General features: G+C 41.7%; 2 protein-coding genes across 2 annotated transcripts in view; both read left to right on the top strand.

Moving 5' to 3' along the window:
• The window catches only part of LOC111077785, a 42,899-nt gene extending 24,599 nt beyond the window's left edge, over positions 1-18,300 (top strand). Inside the window, 7 exon segments of the mRNA XM_022372192.2 lie at positions 9,025-9,131; positions 10,725-10,821; positions 15,488-15,625; positions 15,687-16,317; positions 16,376-16,899; positions 16,901-17,054; positions 17,996-18,300. Of these exon segments, the coding sequence (XP_022227884.2) occupies positions 9,025-9,131; positions 10,725-10,821; positions 15,488-15,625; positions 15,687-16,317; positions 16,376-16,899; positions 16,901-17,054; positions 17,996-18,018 (1,674 nt within the window). The 3' untranslated portion in view covers positions 18,019-18,300.
• A 751-nt stretch (positions 18,301-19,051) lies between these two features.
• LOC111077791 (glutamic acid-rich protein) lies at positions 19,052-20,499 on the top strand. Its single transcript, XM_022372205.2, has 2 exons — positions 19,052-19,906; positions 19,985-20,499. The coding sequence occupies exons 1-2, from the start codon at positions 19,319-19,321 to the stop codon at positions 20,294-20,296; spliced, it is 900 nt and encodes a 299-aa protein (XP_022227897.2). The 5' UTR covers positions 19,052-19,318; the 3' UTR covers positions 20,297-20,499.
• Positions 20,500-20,504: the final 5 nt, after the last annotated feature.

Here is a 20,504-nt window from a genome sequence, read left to right on the forward strand (position 1 = left end):
AAGTACTCCGTGAAAGAAAAGGAAATAGAGGCTACTTGGAACCTCCTACTACCCTTTTCTTATCAGCCTTCACAGCCATCATTCAAGTGTCAAAATATCCCCCATTTAGCTCTCAGCTTAAGCTTTAGCCTCACCTTTCGGCTAACCATAACAAGCCACACGAATTGCTGTGTTCAGCCCCAAAAAAAAACGTGTGAAAATCGTACGAAAAAATATGATTGACAGCAAATTTAATTGAAGCAGTGACCAAAGAAGGAGAGTTGGAGGGGGGAGCATGGACTGGCTGGAATGGAAGCTCTTGTCATCTGGCAGTTAGTTAACGCAGCGTTCAATCAAATGAAAGTCTAGACAAAAGAGTAACGGACCTGCAAAACACACAGCAAAAAATTGGCCAAGAGCAGGAGGCATGTTTCCGATGATGAATGACTGTAACCGAACGAACTTTGGCCATAGGCCATAGGCCATAGGATGATGATCCAAACAGTAGATTGACAACCCGAAAGATACTCGTAATTGGGGGGGTGAGTTTTGGGGGGGAGAGTTTTGGTGGGTAGAGAAGTCAAGTGGCTGAGTTCAGGCTTTTAGTTTGCGGCTTGTGAGCAGCCAAGCCCCTTGCTGTTAACAAAAATCTTGTTAATATTCACTGGCTAATGTACTTCACACCTTTGTTTGTGCCTCCACCGACGTGAATTCGTGAATCCGTGAATCAGTGTGCGCTAAAAGTAGCTGAGCAGCAGATACACTGTGCCCGCCCGCCATTCACTTCCTCGTCGTAGTCGTCGCGACTCGCGAGGCGTATTTAAATTGCTCATCAGCCGCACAAAGCAGGGTGGAAAATAAATAAAACAATATTCTAATTTACATAAACAATTAAAGGCAGCCAAGCGAGCCACAAATAAACCCCCAAAACCACACAGAGAGAGCAAGAGAGACAGAGAGAGAGCAAATTTCACACAAAAGATTATTGCACTTGAAAAGCACCAGGAAAATGAGAGGAAAAACAATGCACAGCGCTCGTCTTAGTATAAGTATAGAGTGTGGCATTTGTTAATTGTTAAATGTTTAATGTGACAATTAAGAAATTATTACTCATGCCACGGTGCGGTGCGTACGGTGCACAGACGAACGGACGGACACTGGTGAACGCCTGACCTTATAGAAATCGCGAGTGTCATTCGCGCTCTGTCTGTCTGTGTGTCACTCGTTCGCCCACACTTTGAGATACAAATTTCAAACGAAAAAGAATGCTGGTAGATGCTCGACTAGAAATTAACTATTAGGGGGGAATTTTCTAAGGGAGATAATTGCAAGGGCAAGAAGATTATTTTGAGAGAATTTTGATGGCATGAGGAAGAAATATTTAAAACTATCTAATTAAATTGAAATTTGGTATTTCGGAAGAAATAAACTAAATCTTCAACCAATTTAATGCGCAATCCCATAGCCTTCATAGCTTCCCAGATATAGATCTAAATATAGAGAGATATATGGATAGAGGAACCATCCATTCGACAGTTAAAGCTCTCAATCTTTGCGACTACCTCTCCCCTGCTATAAAGATTTTCTCATAGTCAATATACTCTTTGATATCTAAAATTACAGGGCATCTAACAGCTCTAGAGACAAATAAGTCGGTTGCCACACACTTGACTTGGACCCAACTCGACTTTCAGCTATTATAGAACTTGTTTTGGGTCTCTCTCGCTCTCTCACGCCTCAGTTCGGATTGGATCGGTCAACAAAGATATTTTTGTCTCGGAAAGATTTATAACATAATCATAAAATGCATTTAGTGGCCTTGCAGGTGTTTCAGTTTCGATATTTACTTGAGAAAATGTTTATAAAATAAAATTATAAGATACTCGAATATTTTTTATATGAATTTCAATTATTCAAAAAGGTTTTTTTCGTTGTTCCTGTAATTAGCTGCTTAAGCTGCTTGGCACGACTTATAGCCTACTTATACGCCAATAATCCCTTGGTATTACGATCTATAAAAATGTTTTCTTAAGCTCTCAAAACTCTTTGTTAGCTTTTTAATCTTTAGATTAGTTTTTTCGAGGTGTTCGCTGTGAGATTTTTGGCTCTTAGTTAGCTCTAAATTAATTTTGCTGAATTTTCCAATTAATTAATTGAAAATTTCTCTATTTTCTTTGTCTATTTTCAGGTGAGTTTCAAACGAAGAATCCATCACTTATGTGTGTGTAATGCCAGGCAAGATCAAACCAATATTTTACTCCTTGATTCTGCTGCCATAATTTGTATCTGGGCTGCCATAGTAACTTGTATCTAGATAAATTTCTGTCAGCCAATTTGAGCCATGAATAGAGACGGGCACTGTTCCTTTAGGGAGAGGGAGAGTACATCAAATCTTTTTCAACAACAAAGTAGCAGTAGAAAGAATGAAAAGCCAGGGAAAATTCGCTGTCTTGCAGTTTTTCCGCTGCTGCTGTCAAATGCGAACACAGAAAAAATACAGAGAAAATACCAGAGAGTAGCGCCTGTCGTTCGCATGTGTTGCACTCTCGCTACGTGTTCATGTTGAATGTCATAATCAGGCAGCCAGCAGCCAGCACTGGCAGCGGCAACTGCCACACACACACACACACACACACATTCCGAATGTTGTGCGCGTATCTAGATACAAAGTTGAACTGCAAACAGCATGTGAGAATGGTGTTTTTGTTTTAGGGGCGGTCTCATGCTAGGCGTGACCTTACATAGTTGCGGCTAATAGATACGACTACATATACGACTATTCCTCAGAGGGGTGGGGGGTGCCAGAGAGAGACTGCCACATCAATTGCAACACCTTACAGCTCTCGAGCAGAACCGCATGATTTTTTTATATTTTCCATCGAGCAGACCCCATGACGCCATCATCAACGTCACAGGGGAAGGATGGAATGAAGGAAGCTGTAACGGGTGGGGAGTTTAAGAGAGGGCTGTGCAAAAATATGCATAGAATTTCTAAAAATAAAACATTTTTGAACACAAGAGAAGGTTGACGTTGGAATACTCTATGTGGTGAAAACGCTGAACAAAAATAGTTTAAAAATTATAGAAAAGGATTCTTTAAACTGTGGATAATTATTCATTGTAGATCTTATAATTATGCTCATATTTAATCACAGATTCAAACATCTGCAGCGCTGTTTTATAGTATTTTTGAATAAAATTCTATTGGCAGAATTATTGTTTTTCTTTGAGTAGATGAAAATATATTCAAGAGGCAGTCGCAATTGCTTTAGGCAACCTGTTTCTTTCTTTCTCTTCAAGTCATGTTACCCTCTATCATACACTATTAAAAAACTGAAGCAAAAGCAGCCAGCGGCAAAACATTTAGGCCCTGGGCTTATGGCCAATGGACCAACACTTCCTGCTGTCGGTCCAAGTTCAAGGGCTGCTTCTTGCTCTCTTTCTTGTTCTGCTTCTGTGGTTCCTGTTCTCGTTTCCCTTTACGTTGCACACATGGCACACAGAAATGTTCAAAACTCTTCTTGTGTTCATTTTTTTCGATTTTTGTTTGGCAGACCCAACGGCGCGTCCAGGGCCACCTCAAACGCGTAACGCCATGAGGATGGTGATGAAGATGAATATATTCTGAGAAGCCACCAGAGAAACAGCATAAATTCTTGTTTTCTGACGCTGCAGGATCTCTCTCTCTGTTTGAGATTTTTGATTTGCTTCAGAGAGAGAGGCAGACGCCCCATTGAGAAACGTTTCCCGTTTTTACAAAATGCATTTGAATGGAGAACGAACGCAGCTTGACAGACAGCAACGAACGAAAATCTGATACAATATACGCGTGCTGTTAAGGTCAATGGGTTAGGGAATTGCCTGAGAAAATTCAGTGATTTATAGATGCCGAAAAACTAAACGAAATTCTCCCGAATTTCCACCAAAAGTAATGTTCGAATTCCGGAATAAGTTCCCATGAAACTTGACCACAAATTGATGTTGCTTTGATGTTTTCTGCTCCTCATTCTCCACATTCTTTATTCATTTAGCTGCCACACGCCCATCCATATCCATTGGCACACATTGAAAGCCAGTAGAAGCAGAGATTTCAGCGGCTCTTTGGGCCCGCCTTGAAGGTCGCCTTATTAACACATAAACCATAAAAGCCAAAAACCGTAGGCACATGTTTGGCCAACAGCAAAGGCAACGGGCAACGGCAAAACGGCAACGGCTGAAAATCTGCTTAGAATGGCCCACATGTGTGTCACGTCACGCGGCAGACGACAGACGACAATATGTGCCTCTGCCTCTGCCTGTGCCTTTACCGCAGCAAAAGATACAGCCACACAGACGCTCAGATACTTTTTGCATGTGCTCATAGAGAACACAGATACACCGATACACAGCTACACAGATACAAAAAAACACTCGAACAGAGACTTGGGCTTGTTTTTGCCATATGTGATGTAGAAAAAACAAAACAGAAATGTTTGGGCGGCGGTTTTTACTCTGTCATGAAAATCTTTGGCTCAACAGCAGAACTTTTTTGAAATAGTCGTCAATGGATGTTGAAGCGGTTCGGTTCTCGATCGTGAAAGATACAAAAGATATTTATCCGTTTTTTTCTGTGTGTGTGTGAAAAAAGATACAATATCGAATTAATATTGTCCAGAGAGAGAGAGAGAGAGATCCTTTAATCTGCTGCAAATATGATTTTCTCCACGGATTGGCATTGGGTAAGCAAATATTTGCACACCTTTCCAACTCTTTTTTGTTTTGTTTAGTTGACTTTCAATAAAGAGAAAAAAGCAAACATTTGAACGGAGTGAGGTTTTTCTCTCGTGTGTTTTTCCAATTGTTTCAACATGTCTTGTTGGCAAATTGAATTTTCATTTTCATTTTGCGGATTATATTTGACTTTTGCTCAAACAAAAGTCTGTTTCTCTTTTGATGTTGAAACTCCTCCTCCTCCTGCTGCTGTTCCTGCTCCTATGCTGCCAGCAAAAGTCATAAATACTTGCTGTGCTCTCAACTGGCAACAGAAACAGCAACAACAAAAAAAGAGGGGTAAAAATATATATTTATTAAATAAAAAGCAGAGCAGGCTCTCGCTCACTGGTAGGTCTACCTTTTCACATTTACCCGAACCCCCACCCAACCGAAGTTTTTCTTAGTTTTCCGCTCTCTCCACTACCCTTTTGCCCTTTACTTTTCCAGCTGTTGCACAGAGATTTTCACTTTGTTCTTTTCACTGAACTCCACGGCTGAAATGCGTACCCGTACCATTGAGTAGTTTCCTTTCATAATTAAATTAAAAAAGTTATAAAAGTCATTGACTTTAGTGGCTGCTGCCTTTTAGAGATACTTTTTGCACAATTCAATTGTTTCGGAAAGAGCCGCTTTTTTATTATTAATCATTTAAGCTGATGATTAATAAAGTTTTTATGGATGCAGGAGATTTCTTTTTAATGAAATATTCTCTAGATTTTCCCTTCATTTTTTAACTATCTGCTTTTAAAGTTTGCTTTCGTAAGATTTCTTCTTTTAAAAGTATTTTATTTTGCTAAGTTATTTATCTTTTTATTGTGCCAACTCTTTTCTGACTCTTCCCCACATGAATACTTTCAGCCAAGCCCCAAAAGAAAATTTTATAAAATGTAAGCACAAAAAACATAAAATTATAATTTTTCAATTATAATTTTCATCACGTTTAAGCCATGTAAATGACTTGCCCAAAATCAGGGCTCACCATTTTGGGATGGGGGCCCTATCTTTGGGGCCAACGGAAATAAAACATAATTGTTGATAAATGTAGGAGTATGTACTCGTAAAAGAACGAACCCCAGATGCCCATAATTTTTGGATGAATTTACATCTTTTTTTTTTGTTATATGACAAATGTATAAGATTTTGCATTGGCATTGGCTGATTACACCAAGGGAAACCGCCATAAATCACTCAACTTTGATGACTATTAATATGGGGGGATAACAGATGATGGGAGGATGATGAGAGGTTGGGAATGGGTGTTGGCGGATATCTGAAGAGGCAGCTGCGGCAGCAGCAGCATGAACAGTTCTCTGTGTGGGCATCATCGAGTCACCGAACACCAAAAAATAAACAGGGTGTGAATCCATCAAGAGATGGTATTGGTATCTGCCAGTGCAACCTCAATTAAAAGCCACCATAAAAGGGGTCTGGCCCGGCTGGCTGGCTGGTTGAAGCTGAAGCTGAAACTGACTGGCCAGGTAATTATATAAGGCTCCAACAACTGAATGCACAATCAAAAAGAAATACCAGAAATATATTATACTCGTAAGAGTAAAACCCGCAGCATAAATAATCAACCAACTCTCTGTGTGCAGCAGCTAAAGAGGAGGAATTTCCAGCAAATTGCTGAAATTTTCACACACACACTCACATACAACCAGACCGAAAACTCCACAAAAAAATGACACGAAATGCAATGAAAATGAGGGCATTATGACATTGAAGTTATATAATCATTTTGGAAAGTTGCAACAGGAGGGAAAAAAAAATACCTAGAGAAAAAAAGAAGTGCAACAGAAATTTGTTTTGGTTCACTCGCAACCAAAAAAACAATCTCGAAATTAATCAAATAAAGATACAAATTTATACAAAAATTATTCTGACTTTTCGACTTTGTTTCACAGTTTGCATTTGTATCTGTATCTGTGTGCCGTGTGCTCTGCTAATTAAAAATACATTTATTATTCATTTAAATTCTACTTAAACAATGATAAAGAATTTATAATATATGTATGTTGGAGTATCTTTAACTAGCAGACTGAGTAAATAGGTAGCGGAGTGGAGAGACACAAAGATAATGCCTGAATGGAAGGCAAATAGAGGTAGGTCTTAGGAGCAGCAGCAAGACGTTGCAAGATAAGATAGACAAATGGGGCTTTATGGCACTAAAACTTGGTTCCACATGACAGTAAAGTTGCTGTTGAAATGATTTTCCAAGTTTTTAAATTAAAAAATTTAGAATTAAGAGAGCGCTTGGAAATAAGTGAAGAAAAATAAACACTGGAACTTAAACCCTCAAAAGGAAGTCAATTCGTTTTTTCTAAGACCATTTGCCATTGTTTTGACACAGTTTTCCATTTAATTAAACCCCAAAACCGATAGAAAAAAATCCCCGAAAATGTATATATCTTCCAGCTAAAAACCGAAATGGAATTTCCACCCACAAAATAGTTGGCCCCAATTTCATAGGAAGGGGCACGGAAAAGCAAACTCATTTTCCTCATTAACTGCAATAGCTGCAGCACGTTTTTCTCTGTCTCTCTCTCTCGCACTCTTTCTCTCTCGCTCGGTCTGTCTTTCTCTAACAATAGATTTTAATGCGCTAAATTAAGTTTGAAGCTAAGTTTTTTATACCTCATTCTCTATGGCCGGGCTTCCCTTTTCCCGTTTACTGGAGAATTATCTCCCCAGATTCGTTACTCTACTCCGCGTTTCCACTCTTCTGTTACCTCTCTCTCCTCTCTCTCTCTCACTTCTTACAGTTTTGACCATATTGAGCTTGGAGTTGGCTTTTTGTCTGGCCTCTTGTCTGTGCTCGTGACTAACATTAATTTCGGACCAGAACCAGAGAAAACTGGCCAAGAACTTCAGTCCATTTATAGGATTGAATAGGATACTCGTAGATGGCACGGCGCCGATAAAACACGAAAAGTATCTTCAATTTCAGCAGCCCAAAAGATTTATTGGCTCGTTTCGGGCATTTGGCAAAGAGATTTTTGTTGTTGTTTCAGCTACCAGATTTGGGGTGTCTCTCTCTGTCTCTTCTGCTTCTCTCAATCTCTCAATTATAACTCGATTTTCGATTCACGCTTTTGTCAAATCGCAAATAAAACGACCCGTTAGCATTTTGATGGATTTTTTGTTGTGTTTGGCTCTGGCTCTGTGGCTTTTAGCCTTTGGGGGGCATCTCATTAGGTTTTTGGGGAAGCCAAATCAATCCGTTCGATTTCATTTCATTCGATTCAATTCGATTCGATTCGTTTCGGTTTGTTTTTGCCATTTTTATGACTCTGAAATGTTTGAAATATTCGTAGGCCTTTCAGCCTTTGGGGGTTTCGTCTGCGTTTAAAAGTTCCAAAATTGAGTTATTAAATCGAATCGAATGGAGCAAATCGCTGGGAAAGCTCTCGTATCTTTGTATTGTTTGTTTTATTGTTGTATGTTTGATTGTTTTGTAAGGGAAACACAGTTAGATAAGCAAAGAAAAATAAAAGAAGATTCGTATATCATTCAACAGATGGTTGGATAATTTTATCTTCTATTTATCTGTAAAAATATATATATATATAAGAGTTCTAATAGATATCTAATAGATATTCCTTATAGGAATTTTCTTTTTAATTGATTCCTTTCTACCATCAATCCGCTAACAGAAATCATTCTTTAATCTCTTGCCATTACCTGTCCATGCCAACCCACTTACAGATACAGATATATCCCACAGATACATGATAATTACGCAGGATAAGCCCAGGAGCAGGATCTGCCTGCCTGCCATGCCACATTTGTTAATGTAAAATATTATAACACTATGGTTGGATAATAAATTGCCTTAATGCTCATAAAGCCAAAACAACAAACCGCAGAACAACAACCAACAGAATTTATGGCAGAGGAGAAATTCGAAGGAGGGCAGGCAGGGGAATACTTTTAGAGAGTGCAGAAGGAGAGTGAGAAAGGGGCTGCTGTGTGGGTGTGGGGTCGTTGTGGGGTTGAAAAGTGGCGCAAGTGGCAGCGTTTTTAAAGCAACATTAATCATGGGGCTCCTCCACTGCCAGAGTGGTGCCTCTTCAGCTTTCTCTCTCTCTCTCTCTCTCTCTTTCTCTTTCTGTGGGAAATTGGCTTTTTTTTATAAAAGAATTTACGAGTAAAAAACAGCTGAGGCATAGATATATAATACATACATACATATACTATATAGTATTTTATTTCCATAATTAAATCAACAAGAATGCACAATCAGCAACAATTTTATGCCCCGCCTCATCCTCTATCTATCTCTTGCTTTTGCAGCAATCCTTGCTGGCAGGACGCATTCCGGTGGCCTCCATGACGGGACCCATTAAGCGAGGACTCCTCTGGCAGCAAAGGGATCGCCTGTTCTCTCGCTGGAAGGAAAGGTGAGTACGGGTAGAAGGGTAGGGGGGTACCCATAAATGTAAAGCGCTTTTAAATTTACCTCCACCGCAATCTGCATTCGCGGTGCCGGAGCAGCAGCAGCCAGACGGCCAGGCAGCCAGACAGCCAGACAGCAGCCAGGACTGGCAGGCAACCCTCAGAAATATATGCAAAAATATTTCCACAACCTCTGAGAGGATTGTTAATTGCAAAAATGGTCATAATTGACAGTGGCGCTGAATGCTGGAACGTCCTTCTACCCTGTGTCCTGTGCCCTCTGCCCTGCCAAATAATGCCAATTGGAGCCCACAAGAGAGAGAGAGTGGGAGTGGGACTATTCCTCTCTCTCTCTGTCCTGAATAAACGGCTCTTATGTGTGTCCTGTGTCCCGCCAACCCCCTGCGCTTCATTTAATTGAAATTTAATTATGTTTCAATGCAATTTCAGAATTTTCGTTTGGCTTTTCAGCCTTTGCTCTTTGAACTCTTTGAAATATATCGTACATATATCCGTGTATCCGCCTATCCAGTTATGCATGCCATTTTAATTGACATTTAATGACACCAACTAAGACCCAGTTTTTGATTTTCATGTTTTATTTTTTGCTAATGGGTAAATATTTGGGAACTCATTAAACGTTCCAAAATTGATTAGTGTTGATGGGTAGAAATGTTTGAAAAATTAAATTTAAATCAATAAAGAGATGAATAAAAGTTGTCCCATTGGAAACATTTTTATTGCTCTTTATTTCGCATAAAAGCAGACTCATGCCATAGTTTGGCTGTTTCATCACTTCATATTCTTTGAAATAATTACTCAACTCATCCGTTGAATATTCTCAGAAACTAGAAACCCCCCAGGAACAGTTTCCAGTGATTAAGTTCTCGCTCATCTCTGTGTTAGATCTCCGCACCCATTATGGCATAACAGAAATACCCCCTCCAATGATCATTAAACTCTGTGGTTTGAAATGTTTGCCAAAAGGGAATGGCTAACCCGCCCACCGAAGCAAAACAACAACAAACCGTTTACCTCTTGGATAGTAATTTTCTAGCCGCAATTTGCTTTTGACCACGTTAATAAGCAGCGAAAACTACCATCAGGGAAGTGAGCCATTAGCTGGAACCCCAAAGCCCAAACCAAACCCAAAATTTAAAGCCCAAACAAATTTTAAAGATATTAATAGAAATACCAAATGTATGGCTGATGTTCTCGAATGCAGAATCACATTAATAAAACCGATTTCATTGCTGCAAAACGGAAAGCGATAAAATCATAATCAAATATTATTATTATCGTCTTAGGAAAGTCATAAAATCAAAGGCAGAGATTTTATTTTTAAATTATTTGATGTTCCCTTTTACGCTTTTGCTGTGGCGCATGATTTATGATTTATTAATAACAAATGCCACAGAGATACATATTTATATTATACATATATAGAAAGTACTTTAAAATGCTGTTGAATGTTGACCTTTAACTGGAGATTTGCTGGTCAGATATATTCGTACTCTAAGTCGTACATTTAAAGGTCAACCGAGTCGTCGTGAATGGCTTTGTGATCATCATTTTTTTTTGTGTATTGTATCTTGCAGATACTTTGTGCTCACTCGTGACTACTTGCATTGCTTCAAGAGGGCCTCGGGATCGGCCAATGAACGTGCCTCCGATATGGGACAATTTATATTTAAGGTAAGCTATGAAAATAATACACATAATTTTTTTAGAAATAAAACAAGCCAACTTTAACTTTATTCATTCTCTGTGTGGGGGGAGGTGGGGGTAAAACTTTTTTATTTACTGCGCATTGTGCAAAATTCTATTGCCAGGCAGCGAGAGAGATTTATGCCCCATGAATACTCCTGCTATAACCTGCTGTGGAGATATACGAGTATGTTAGACTGAGGGGACACACCTTTATTGCTTCTAAATGAAGTCTTTTTGCGGCTTGACAATGCCCAGACATTGTCACGTTTTGCCATTGAGATATAGATGAAATATCTATCCGTTTGATGGGGCCTCGTATTGATGGGCAATCATTCCCATAGAAAACTAGCAGAGAAACCGGGCAAAGGGAAAGAAAAACATCAACTTGGCTTTGGAGATTCAACTAATTGGCTAAAACTTGCATCTGCTGCATGTTAATTTGGCCAACTATGCGCTCCAGACCCCCACGACACGCCCTTAGGGGCGCTGCTTCCCCCTCCCTATTAACCCATTAAGCGCCCCTCCCCAGTACAACTTTTCCATGAAAAGAGAGCAAATACGAGAAAAAGACTACGGGCAAAACACAAACAGGAACAACAATTGCAAGCAAAAAAACTAAAGTTGTAAGGGAAAAAACTGAGCTGAATTGTGGAAAATTCTATACTCTCTCTCTCTAGTAAATTTGGGGAAAATTTATTACATTTTCTAGGAATGAAAATTCAAATTCAAAATTCTCTGTCCGCTTCTGACCCTCAACTCCTCCTTACAGTGGATATGCCCTTTGTTAGAGTATCTGAAACACGATTTGCAATGAAATTGTTCATTGCCTCAGCAGCTGAGGCTGCCTGCTTTTGTCGTTGTTGTTGTTTCTGCTTTTGTTTTGCTGCTGCTTAAACAAATAAGGAAAATGCACATAAAAATGCAACAAAAGCAAACGCCATGCCATTCGCAAAGAGATCATGGGAAAATTACTTTATTCCCCTCTCTCTTTTTTGCTACTTTTTGCTGAATTTAATTGTATTTTTGTTTAAAATTTGTGTTGTTTTTCCGTTTTTGTTGGCACTTTTCCGCTAAAATCTCTCTTAAAAGCATTGTCAATACATCCCCGCCAGCAGGTTGTTTAATTTTAAATTAAAATACACTTTGGTTTTTTGTTGTTTTTCCCAAATACAAAAAAAAAACCAAAGAAAGAAAAATGTTCCCTGTGTTGCTGTGCGGGCAATTTTCCAAAGTAAATAAAATAGTCGAGGGGCAGGGAAAAGTAATGACAGGTGGAACGACGCCCCATGCGGGAGATTAACTTGTTTAATGCGCGCAGGAAATATTTATAAAGAAATTAGGCAGAATTTAAAGGCGCAATGAATTTTGCTTGGCAAAGAATAAAAATGTAAAGAAATTGTGCTGTATAAGCTTTATATGCAATAATTTTAAAGAATTAAAAGTAAGATTAAAACGATCGCTGGAACTTTAGGAATGCTCTTTTAGTGCCGATCTTTATGCAAAAATTCAGCTTTGAAATGCAAAGTCTTATGTTTATCCATTCGTTGTATCATTCAGATCATTAGATATGCATATATTATTAATCCGAAATCTTTTAAGACCCATAAACTACACCTAAATAACCTTCAAATTGAAGACCAAAAAATAAATGCCACCATAAATGGTCAGCAAAACATCAAAGACACCCACCCACGCACACGCACCGAAACGAAGCAGCCACACGCCTTAGCAAAGACAGCAACCATGCACAAACGAAAGAGATAGATAGAGAGAGGAGTAGAAAGAGATGGCAACAAAGAAATGCTTGTTGCTTCATTAGGAACTCAACAGCGAAGGCGGCATCTCATTTTATCTCTTCTTTTCAGTTGTTTTTGTTTTGTTTTTGTTTTTTGCATGTTCATTGATGTTTTATTGACACTACAATGAGTCAGTGATTCAATATCTCAATATTGTCAGTATAATCAAGTTAAGCAATTAGGCGGAACAGAGACAGAGAGTGTGGGAGAAAGGCGACAGACTGACTCCTCTGTCTAATTATTTAATTTGATTTTTGCATAAATTTTCAAACCATTTTCAACGTCTGTCTGTCTGTCTGTCTGGGAGATGAAACAGAATTTGTGTGTGGTGCGACTGCTGCTGCTGCTGCTGGTCTGATTGTCGAGGGAAATCAATCGAGAATAATTACAGGTGATGATGGGGAAAGAGAGGGGAATGAAAAGGGAAAATAAGGGGAGGAACGTGGGGTAGGGATGAGAAATGTGTCTGCCCCTCTCTGCCTGCGGGTTCGGTTTGAGTTTTCTTCTTTTGGTGAGAATTTTGCAGCTCTTTGCACTTTGACAGTGATTGAAATCAATATTGATTTTCATCAGCATAGTGCTGGATAGAAAGGAGACCAAAGGGAGGGGACCTGAAGGATGCCTGGGGAAATGCACTTTTGCACCTGTTTCCAACATTAATGAGCATTATTAATTGGGTTGCACTGAAGGACCTTCGCTGGCTTGGCTGCCCTGCGAAGGCTCAAGTGTTTAATCATGTACAAAAATGGCTGGAGTACATAATTAAAAGATAATCAATAGAGAGGCAGGGCTAAAGCTGCATGGAATTGCACGATAACTGGGAGGATAATTAATTAAAATTAATTAGTACGGAATGCATCCATAAATGTCATCTAAATCTACGCCATTTATGCTGTGGGATGTCTGAAGGATTTTGTAGAATAAATACCCAAAAAAAAACTCACTTGCTCCCGCCAGCATTTACTTTCATAAAGCACTGTATACATAATAATACAAAATGTTGCTTTCCCATTATGCTGCTGCAATGTCAAAATCCAGTACGAACATTGAGCTTTTGTGTTCGTTTTGACAGCTCATGCCATTAAATGTGTCAAAATATACAAGGGTCCCAAGCCGGCGAGCAACAACAATCGAATTTGTTCATAAAATCTCATAAATATCAATAATTTATAATAACAGCGGCAGGCAGATCAATGACGACCTTGAACGTTGTTCGGTTGGTGATTTGTTAACCGAAAGTAAAGCGGAAAATATTCAAACCGACGATTGTGGGCTTGCGGTCTATGGATTTGTGTGTGTGCGGAGTCTGAGGTCAGAGTTTTTGGGAAAGGGAAAACAAAGGTCAAGTGAGAGGAGAGAAAGAAATAGCTGTTTGCAAAACGGTTGCAGCATATTGCCTAAGTCTTCTACAACGATGGATAATCTTTAAAATCTTTAATAATCTTTCCCTGCATAGAGGGCACTTTCCACTAATTTTCCGTCTTTAATTTTCCTGTCTTCGGGTTTATTTTTAACGTTCTCTCACACCAATCAAAAGTTGCTGTAAGTTTTAGAATATCATAAATATTATATTTTGATGTATCTGTTGAATGTTTGCGCCCACACATTCCAAATTCTTTGGGATATTACTCCCCCGAAGTGAGCGCCCACTTCGATCCCTTTTGATCGTGACATGATGAACAAAGCCCACGAATCACTCGAAAGAGCAAACGTTTTGGCCCCAAACTTGATGCCATATTCCATCATAAAAAAGTGACCAGGCCCCCGGACAGAACCGCCTCCCTCCCCGTTTGCTATAGTGCTTAAAGAACTTAATTATGTTGGCCATTAGAAGAGGAGAGAAAAAGAGAAGCAAGCGCAAAGAAATACTAAAAGAAAGAGAAGAGGGGAGAACTTACAGAGGCCGCATAACTTGGCTAATTGCCACACGCTGCTGCTGCCTGCTGCTGCTTCCTCAGATGCTGCTGCTGCTTCTGCTGCTGCTGACATATTTGCCTAATGGCCTCCGCATAGTTCTTGGCCATAATACTCGGTAGAACATCAAGAGTGGAAAACTTTAAGTTTAACTCATAAAAAGCATAAAAATAAGTTCAATAAAAAGTTTGTTCTACATGCTAAAAAAAAGTTGCTCCCAAGGTAGGGAGAGAGACACAGCAGGCCTCATGGCCTAATGACTTTTAACCGAGTTGCAAAATTTGAAAAAAAAAAAAGGAAAAAGAAAAAGAAAAGAAAGGAGAGCGACACTTAATTGTTGCATTGTTTGAGCGGCAAAAGTTGTTAGGGCATAAAGTTCTTGGTCCTATAAATAATTGAGCTGCAATTTATACCAGAGATTTTACTAAGGAAATGTGGGGAAAATGGGAAAGTGCTTGGACAGAGGAAAAGTTTTGTGGTAGAAATTCCAAAGATTTACATAATCCTTCACTGCTAAGCCACACTGGAAGAAAGCGACTGGGAGTCTGGAAGCCTATACATAACTTCACTGGCAGGCATAGCTAAAATGCGTGGGCACGTGGGCCCATTCAAAAATGCAAGAACTTTTAGTAATTATGTGCAGGAAATTAAAAACTAAAGCCTCTATTTGCTTAGCGATTCTATTCTATAGCTAAAATCTCTTCTAAACTCTACTATTAAATTATTTTTCATACTCAAATAAACTTATCGGAAAAGTCCCTTTAACTGTCTTTAACCCCCGACCCCATTCACACCCGCACGAGTAATTCTATTGTAAATTAATGCTCTCAGACCCCCACTGCGTGGAGTGGGGTAAAGCGAAACAACTCTTTTAGTTTTAACCTTTAACTTGATTATCTAACGATTTTTCATTGTTCTTTCATTTTGGGGTTTTTCCTCAGGTCAAGCTGGTGGATGTCGAGAAGGTGGAGTGGCTGAATCGGCGCTCGTACAGCGCCATTGGACTGTTGCTGGGACGCGAGGGTCGTGTGCTGTTGCGCTGCGACGATGGCCTCGAGGACTGGTTCGAGCTTTTGGAGGTATGTAAACCCATGAATAAAACACAAGTCCGATTAAAAAACTATCTAAAAATCGCTTTAGGAATGCACTATGACCTCCAAGGAGCGACGACGAGCCCTGAAGATTGCCCAGGGACCCCGGTCGAGAGCCTCGCTGGCTGCCCCCGTGTCGCATGCCTCGCTGCAGTTCCAGCACTTTGGCTTGGGCGGCACCTACTCGAGTGCCCTGGACGATTGGCTGATGACGAACGGAACGGGTGGCGGCCTGGCACGTCACAAGATCGGAGCTGGCAGCCTGAACGGCTATGGCGGCGCCAATCCCTTCCTCTTCTCCGATTCGGTGCCGGATCTGAGCGCCCTGAACAACGAAAACCACAACCACCACTTGAGCGGCATCAGCACGAACCACTCGACGCCCCAGAAGATACCCCACCACAGCAATGCGAATCTCAGCCGCTACTCCAACGGCTATGCCTCCGCCCAGAGCAGCTTCACGCAGGGCGGAGCCCTGTATGGCTCGCCCAGGCGCATCTTCATCAACAGCAGCTTCGGCAGCAATCAGGTGGTCGACGAGGAGACCGAGGAGGCGGAGGTCCAACTCCGACGTCCCAGACTCTTCCGCGGCGTCAGCGCCACTCCGGATAATGGCAACGAGCTGGACAGGGACTGGCTGTACCGCAAGCCCCGAGCGCCCACCGATATGCGGCACTCCGGTGAGTCCAATGGTCTTCTTTTCCGCAAGTTCCCCACTAATCTTTGGTCCGTTTTCAGTTCAACCCATGCTACCCACGGGTGGAGGCAGCGGCGGCGGCGGCGGCTGTGCACCCAGCAAAATAGAACTGGACTGCTCGGCCCATGACAGCGGCTTGGATACGCCACCGTCCACGCATCGTCCGTCCAGCTACCGCGAGGCATCGCGCGACAGCACCGAGACGAACGGCAGCTCCTCGCGCGGCACTCTGCTGAACAATGGCTCGCCCGCGGGCAGCTTTCGGGGCAAGAAGCTGAGCAGCCAGGTCAGCAATCTCAACCAGCTGAATGCCCTGAACGGATCGCGGTACTCGGTGCAGGATCAGCGCATCCTCAAGATGCGCAACAACGAGGAGGAGCGCTGCGCCTCCATCAAGATGGCCAATCGCTTGAATCAGAATCACGAACAGCAGCTGCAGCCACAGCAGCACCAGCAGGCCTCCTACGATCCCAACCAAAATCGTTACTACAAGAACGGCAATGCCACGCCCCCCACATCACTAACGCCCCAGCATACGCCGCAGCACAAACTTCTGATGATGCAGCAACAGCAACAGACAGCAGCACCTCCATGGCAATGCCAATGGAAATGGTGCTGCGTTGAATGGAAACACCAATGGTTCGGCCATATTCCGGGAGCGATACCAGCATCCGGCACTGGCGGCCATCATCAACGAGGCCCAGGGCCTGAAGTTTCGAGGTAGGTGCATCGGTTTTCCCATCGCCACATGGCTCTGATTGCACTCCTCTCATAACTCCCCCTCATCTGGCATGCCTTTCACTTTGGTTTTGATTTCCACTTTTAATTATGATTTACCATTATAAGCATCACACAACACGGAACAGACATCATTCCATTGCGCATTTCGCTAGGATTCTGGGTATATAACTTGGCATAGCAACCAGGTGGCATTTATTCTCTCCTTTATATGTTTCTTTGGGCTTCTGGTATCTGAAGGGGGAATGGGGAAAAGCATGGCTAACATGGAATTATATTCAAAATTGATTTATCTATCTAAATTTTTATGAGACGTCACGCGCGTGGCTTCGGTCGCAGAATCAGAAATAATATTCTACCTACAAAGGCGAGCCAATCCGCAAGCCTGGAAAAATAAAGGGACATTTTTTTTACAAAGTTTCGGCTCTTCTTATCGCGCGTCATGTAGCAAAATTCTACAGTCTACCAAAATTAAATTATCCCTGCAAAGTCTAGCAACCTGCGAGTCTAGAGAATTTTTACAAAATTTCGGTTACACATGTCACGCGTTATGCAGCAGTGCCCCTCGGCGCAAAGTTTTATTTTCTCAAGTGGCTGTGAATAGCAAAATAAATTCTACAGTCTGCCCAAATTAAATTCGACTAGCAACCTGCGAGTCTTCAAGAGAGAAGAGAAAAATGTCGAGAAAAATGTCGACACGTTTATCGCGCGACATGCAGCAGTGCCCCACGGTTGCCACTGCCATGAACATTGCTTCGTGAATATACTTCGGGGGACGTTCCATCAGCTTTAAAACAAATCATTGCACATAATCATTTCAAGCAGATAACCCCTAGCACCCATATTCAAATCCAGCCTTATCGAATAAATAAATAAACATTTTTTTTTTGTAATTTTCCTTTTTGCATGTTAACAATTTAAAGAAGAATCGGAAAATATGTGGTAAAGTAAAACAAGAGCGAGAGAGAGAGAACAAAAAATGTAAGAAAAGTGCATGCTTCACACACAGAGAGAACACGAGCAGAAATACAGACAAACTCCCTCACACCCTCCATAGTGCATGAGACAAGATCGGGAGATATATCGGTATATACATATATGTATCTGTATACTGAGATCCTCCAACAATTGTAGAGCGCGCCTACTCGGACAGTCAGCAGCGTCGCCTGCTGAACAACAACAACGGACCGGCGGCCATCCAGCCAGCCTCGCCGCTCGCCCAGAGGCGTAGCAACGCCGGCAGCGGACTCGGAGCTGGATCCATCTATGGGACGCCCACGCGTGTATAGCGTTTGCAGGTCTAAGGGATGGATTAGACGGATGGATGCAGATGAAGACCATTCCGAATAGATGATTAAGTGCAGCAGCAGCTTGTGCAGTAGATGTAGACGAACCGAGTCATGAGTAAAAATGAAATTAGAAATTTGCATAGAGAATACGTCAGCGAGGAAAGTAGAAATTCAATAAGTAGACTCTTAGTGTATGTGTGCTCCAATGTCCAGCTTTACGTAAATGTTTAAATAAAATAAATAAATATATATTCTAAAAGCAAATAAGAAACCAAAGTCGCTTGTTTTTCTTTCGCCGAAAAAGTATAAAATAATAAATTATTATAAAAATAATATAAATAATAATAATAATAAAAATAATAAATAATAATAAAAAATAATAATAATAGTAAAAAATAATAAAGTAATAATAATAAATAAAATATAAATAAAAATATAAAAAATATAATTTTATAATTGAGAACAAAGAGGAGTAAAAATCATATTAAATGATAACGGTAGTAAAAATGCCAAGCGACTGTGCTCCAGGCGTCCGTCCTGGTGCGCGTCAAATACAACCCTGTGCCCCACGAAATGCAACCCTGTGAGCGCGCGAAAAAAGCCTGAGATAGAGAGAGCAATAGAAAGAGAGTGGAAAAGCTTAAAATCAAAAGCACCCCCAAAGGATACACGAAGGAATCCAAGGAGAGAGCCTTGCGACTCCGTGTGGGCCCCCAATATGCTTGCTTGTGTGTGTGTGGAAATTAGCTTTTTTCGGAGTCAACAATAAAATTTTCATTCAGCTTTGGGACGCATTCAGCAGCAGAAGTGGCAGTGGCAGCAACAGCAGCAACCGAAGCAGCAGGAGCGCAGGACTTAAGCTCAAAACCTCAAAAAAACCTCGACCTCGGCAACAGGAGCAACAGCAACAGAGCATCAGAGGATAGAGAAAATCCAGTGGGCAGTGGGCGCAAAAGAATGCGAAGTCGCACCGAGCTGGTGACCACCACATTTGTGGAGAGCGACGAAGAGGAGGACTACAGTCCGGACGACGATTCCGATTCGGAGGAGGACTGGCGTCCCACCAAGAAGCGGCCACCAAAGCAGCCGCGCATCGGCCTTGCCGTTGCTGGCGGTTCAAGTGGTGCAGCAGGTGCTGGCGCTGGCGCTGGCGGAGCAGGTGGCAGTGAGGGCAGCCGCAAGCGAAAGGCAGCTGGAACAGCCTCGAAGGCCAAGCGTCGCCACTCGAAGTTGGACAGCGATGACGACTCCGACGAGAACGACGATGACGATGACCTAGAAACGGATCCCAGCGATGAGGACTTTGAGTATCCGCTGGCCAGCACCTCGAAGCGGCCGCAGAGTCTGCCCCCCAAGAAGCAGTTCGTGAAGCTGCACCAGGTGGATCTGCTGATGAAGAAGGCCGATCTGCTGGACAAGGACTGGATGAAGAACACTCGCCTGTGCCTGTGGCGCAAGGATGTGCAGGCGAGCCTCTTGCAAAAGTTTCTCAGAGTCAAGTCGGAGCCCGGCGAGGAGCAGCTGCTATTCACCTCCAGCTCGGTGGTAAGTCTCTGTCTCTGCTGATTATATAGTTGCCGATGTAATCTCTCGCATTTCCTTTGTGGATCTCCGTCCATGCAGTACTCCAGCTGGGATGAGCAGCAGATTGGCGACTACTTGGAGGTGAAGGCCAACTGCTTGGATCCCAACAATCGACGGTTCAAGCTGCACGATCTGGAGGGCATCATGAAGGTATCCGAGCAGCTGCTGGCGGAGCAGGATAAGGATGATCCGGATGATGATGAGGAGGAGGAGGCCGAGGACGAGCCGGAGCCCGAGCTAGAGCCAGAGTCAGAGCCAGTGCCAGATCTCGACGAGGAGGAGGACGAGGATGAAGAAGAAGCCGAGGACGAGGACGATGGCCAAGAACATACCGATGAAACGGATCCATAAATAACACAAAATAATCCTACTAAACATACTACAGTATATACATAGTATAGCTCGGGAGATTCTTAGCCGAGATTAATCGTAAACAGTTGGCCAAGTTAGTTGCCAGGCGTCTGTCTGGAGGCTGCAACTTTAAGACAAGTTTAAATTTAATTTAGTTAATTAATGGCAAGACAACCACAAAAAGAAAAGAAATTTTAAAAATATCCAT

The sequence above is a fragment of the Drosophila obscura genome, unplaced genomic scaffold (assembly GCF_018151105.1).
Source record: "Drosophila obscura isolate BZ-5 IFL unplaced genomic scaffold, ASM1815110v1 contig_179, whole genome shotgun sequence".
In the NCBI taxonomy this organism is placed as follows: Eukaryota; Metazoa; Arthropoda; class Insecta; order Diptera; family Drosophilidae; genus Drosophila; species Drosophila obscura.

What these genes read in the sequence shown, in the direction of transcription:
- LOC111077791 (XM_022372205.2), top strand. Translation starts at nt 19,319, where the DNA reads ATGCGAAGTCGCACCGAGCTGGTGACCACCACATTTGTGGAGAGCGAC. An exon ending in TATTCACCTCCAGCTCGGTG is followed by an intron (nt 19,907 to 19,984) that starts GTAAGTCTCTGT and finishes CCGTCCATGCAG; the next exon opens with TACTCCAGCTGGGATGAGCA.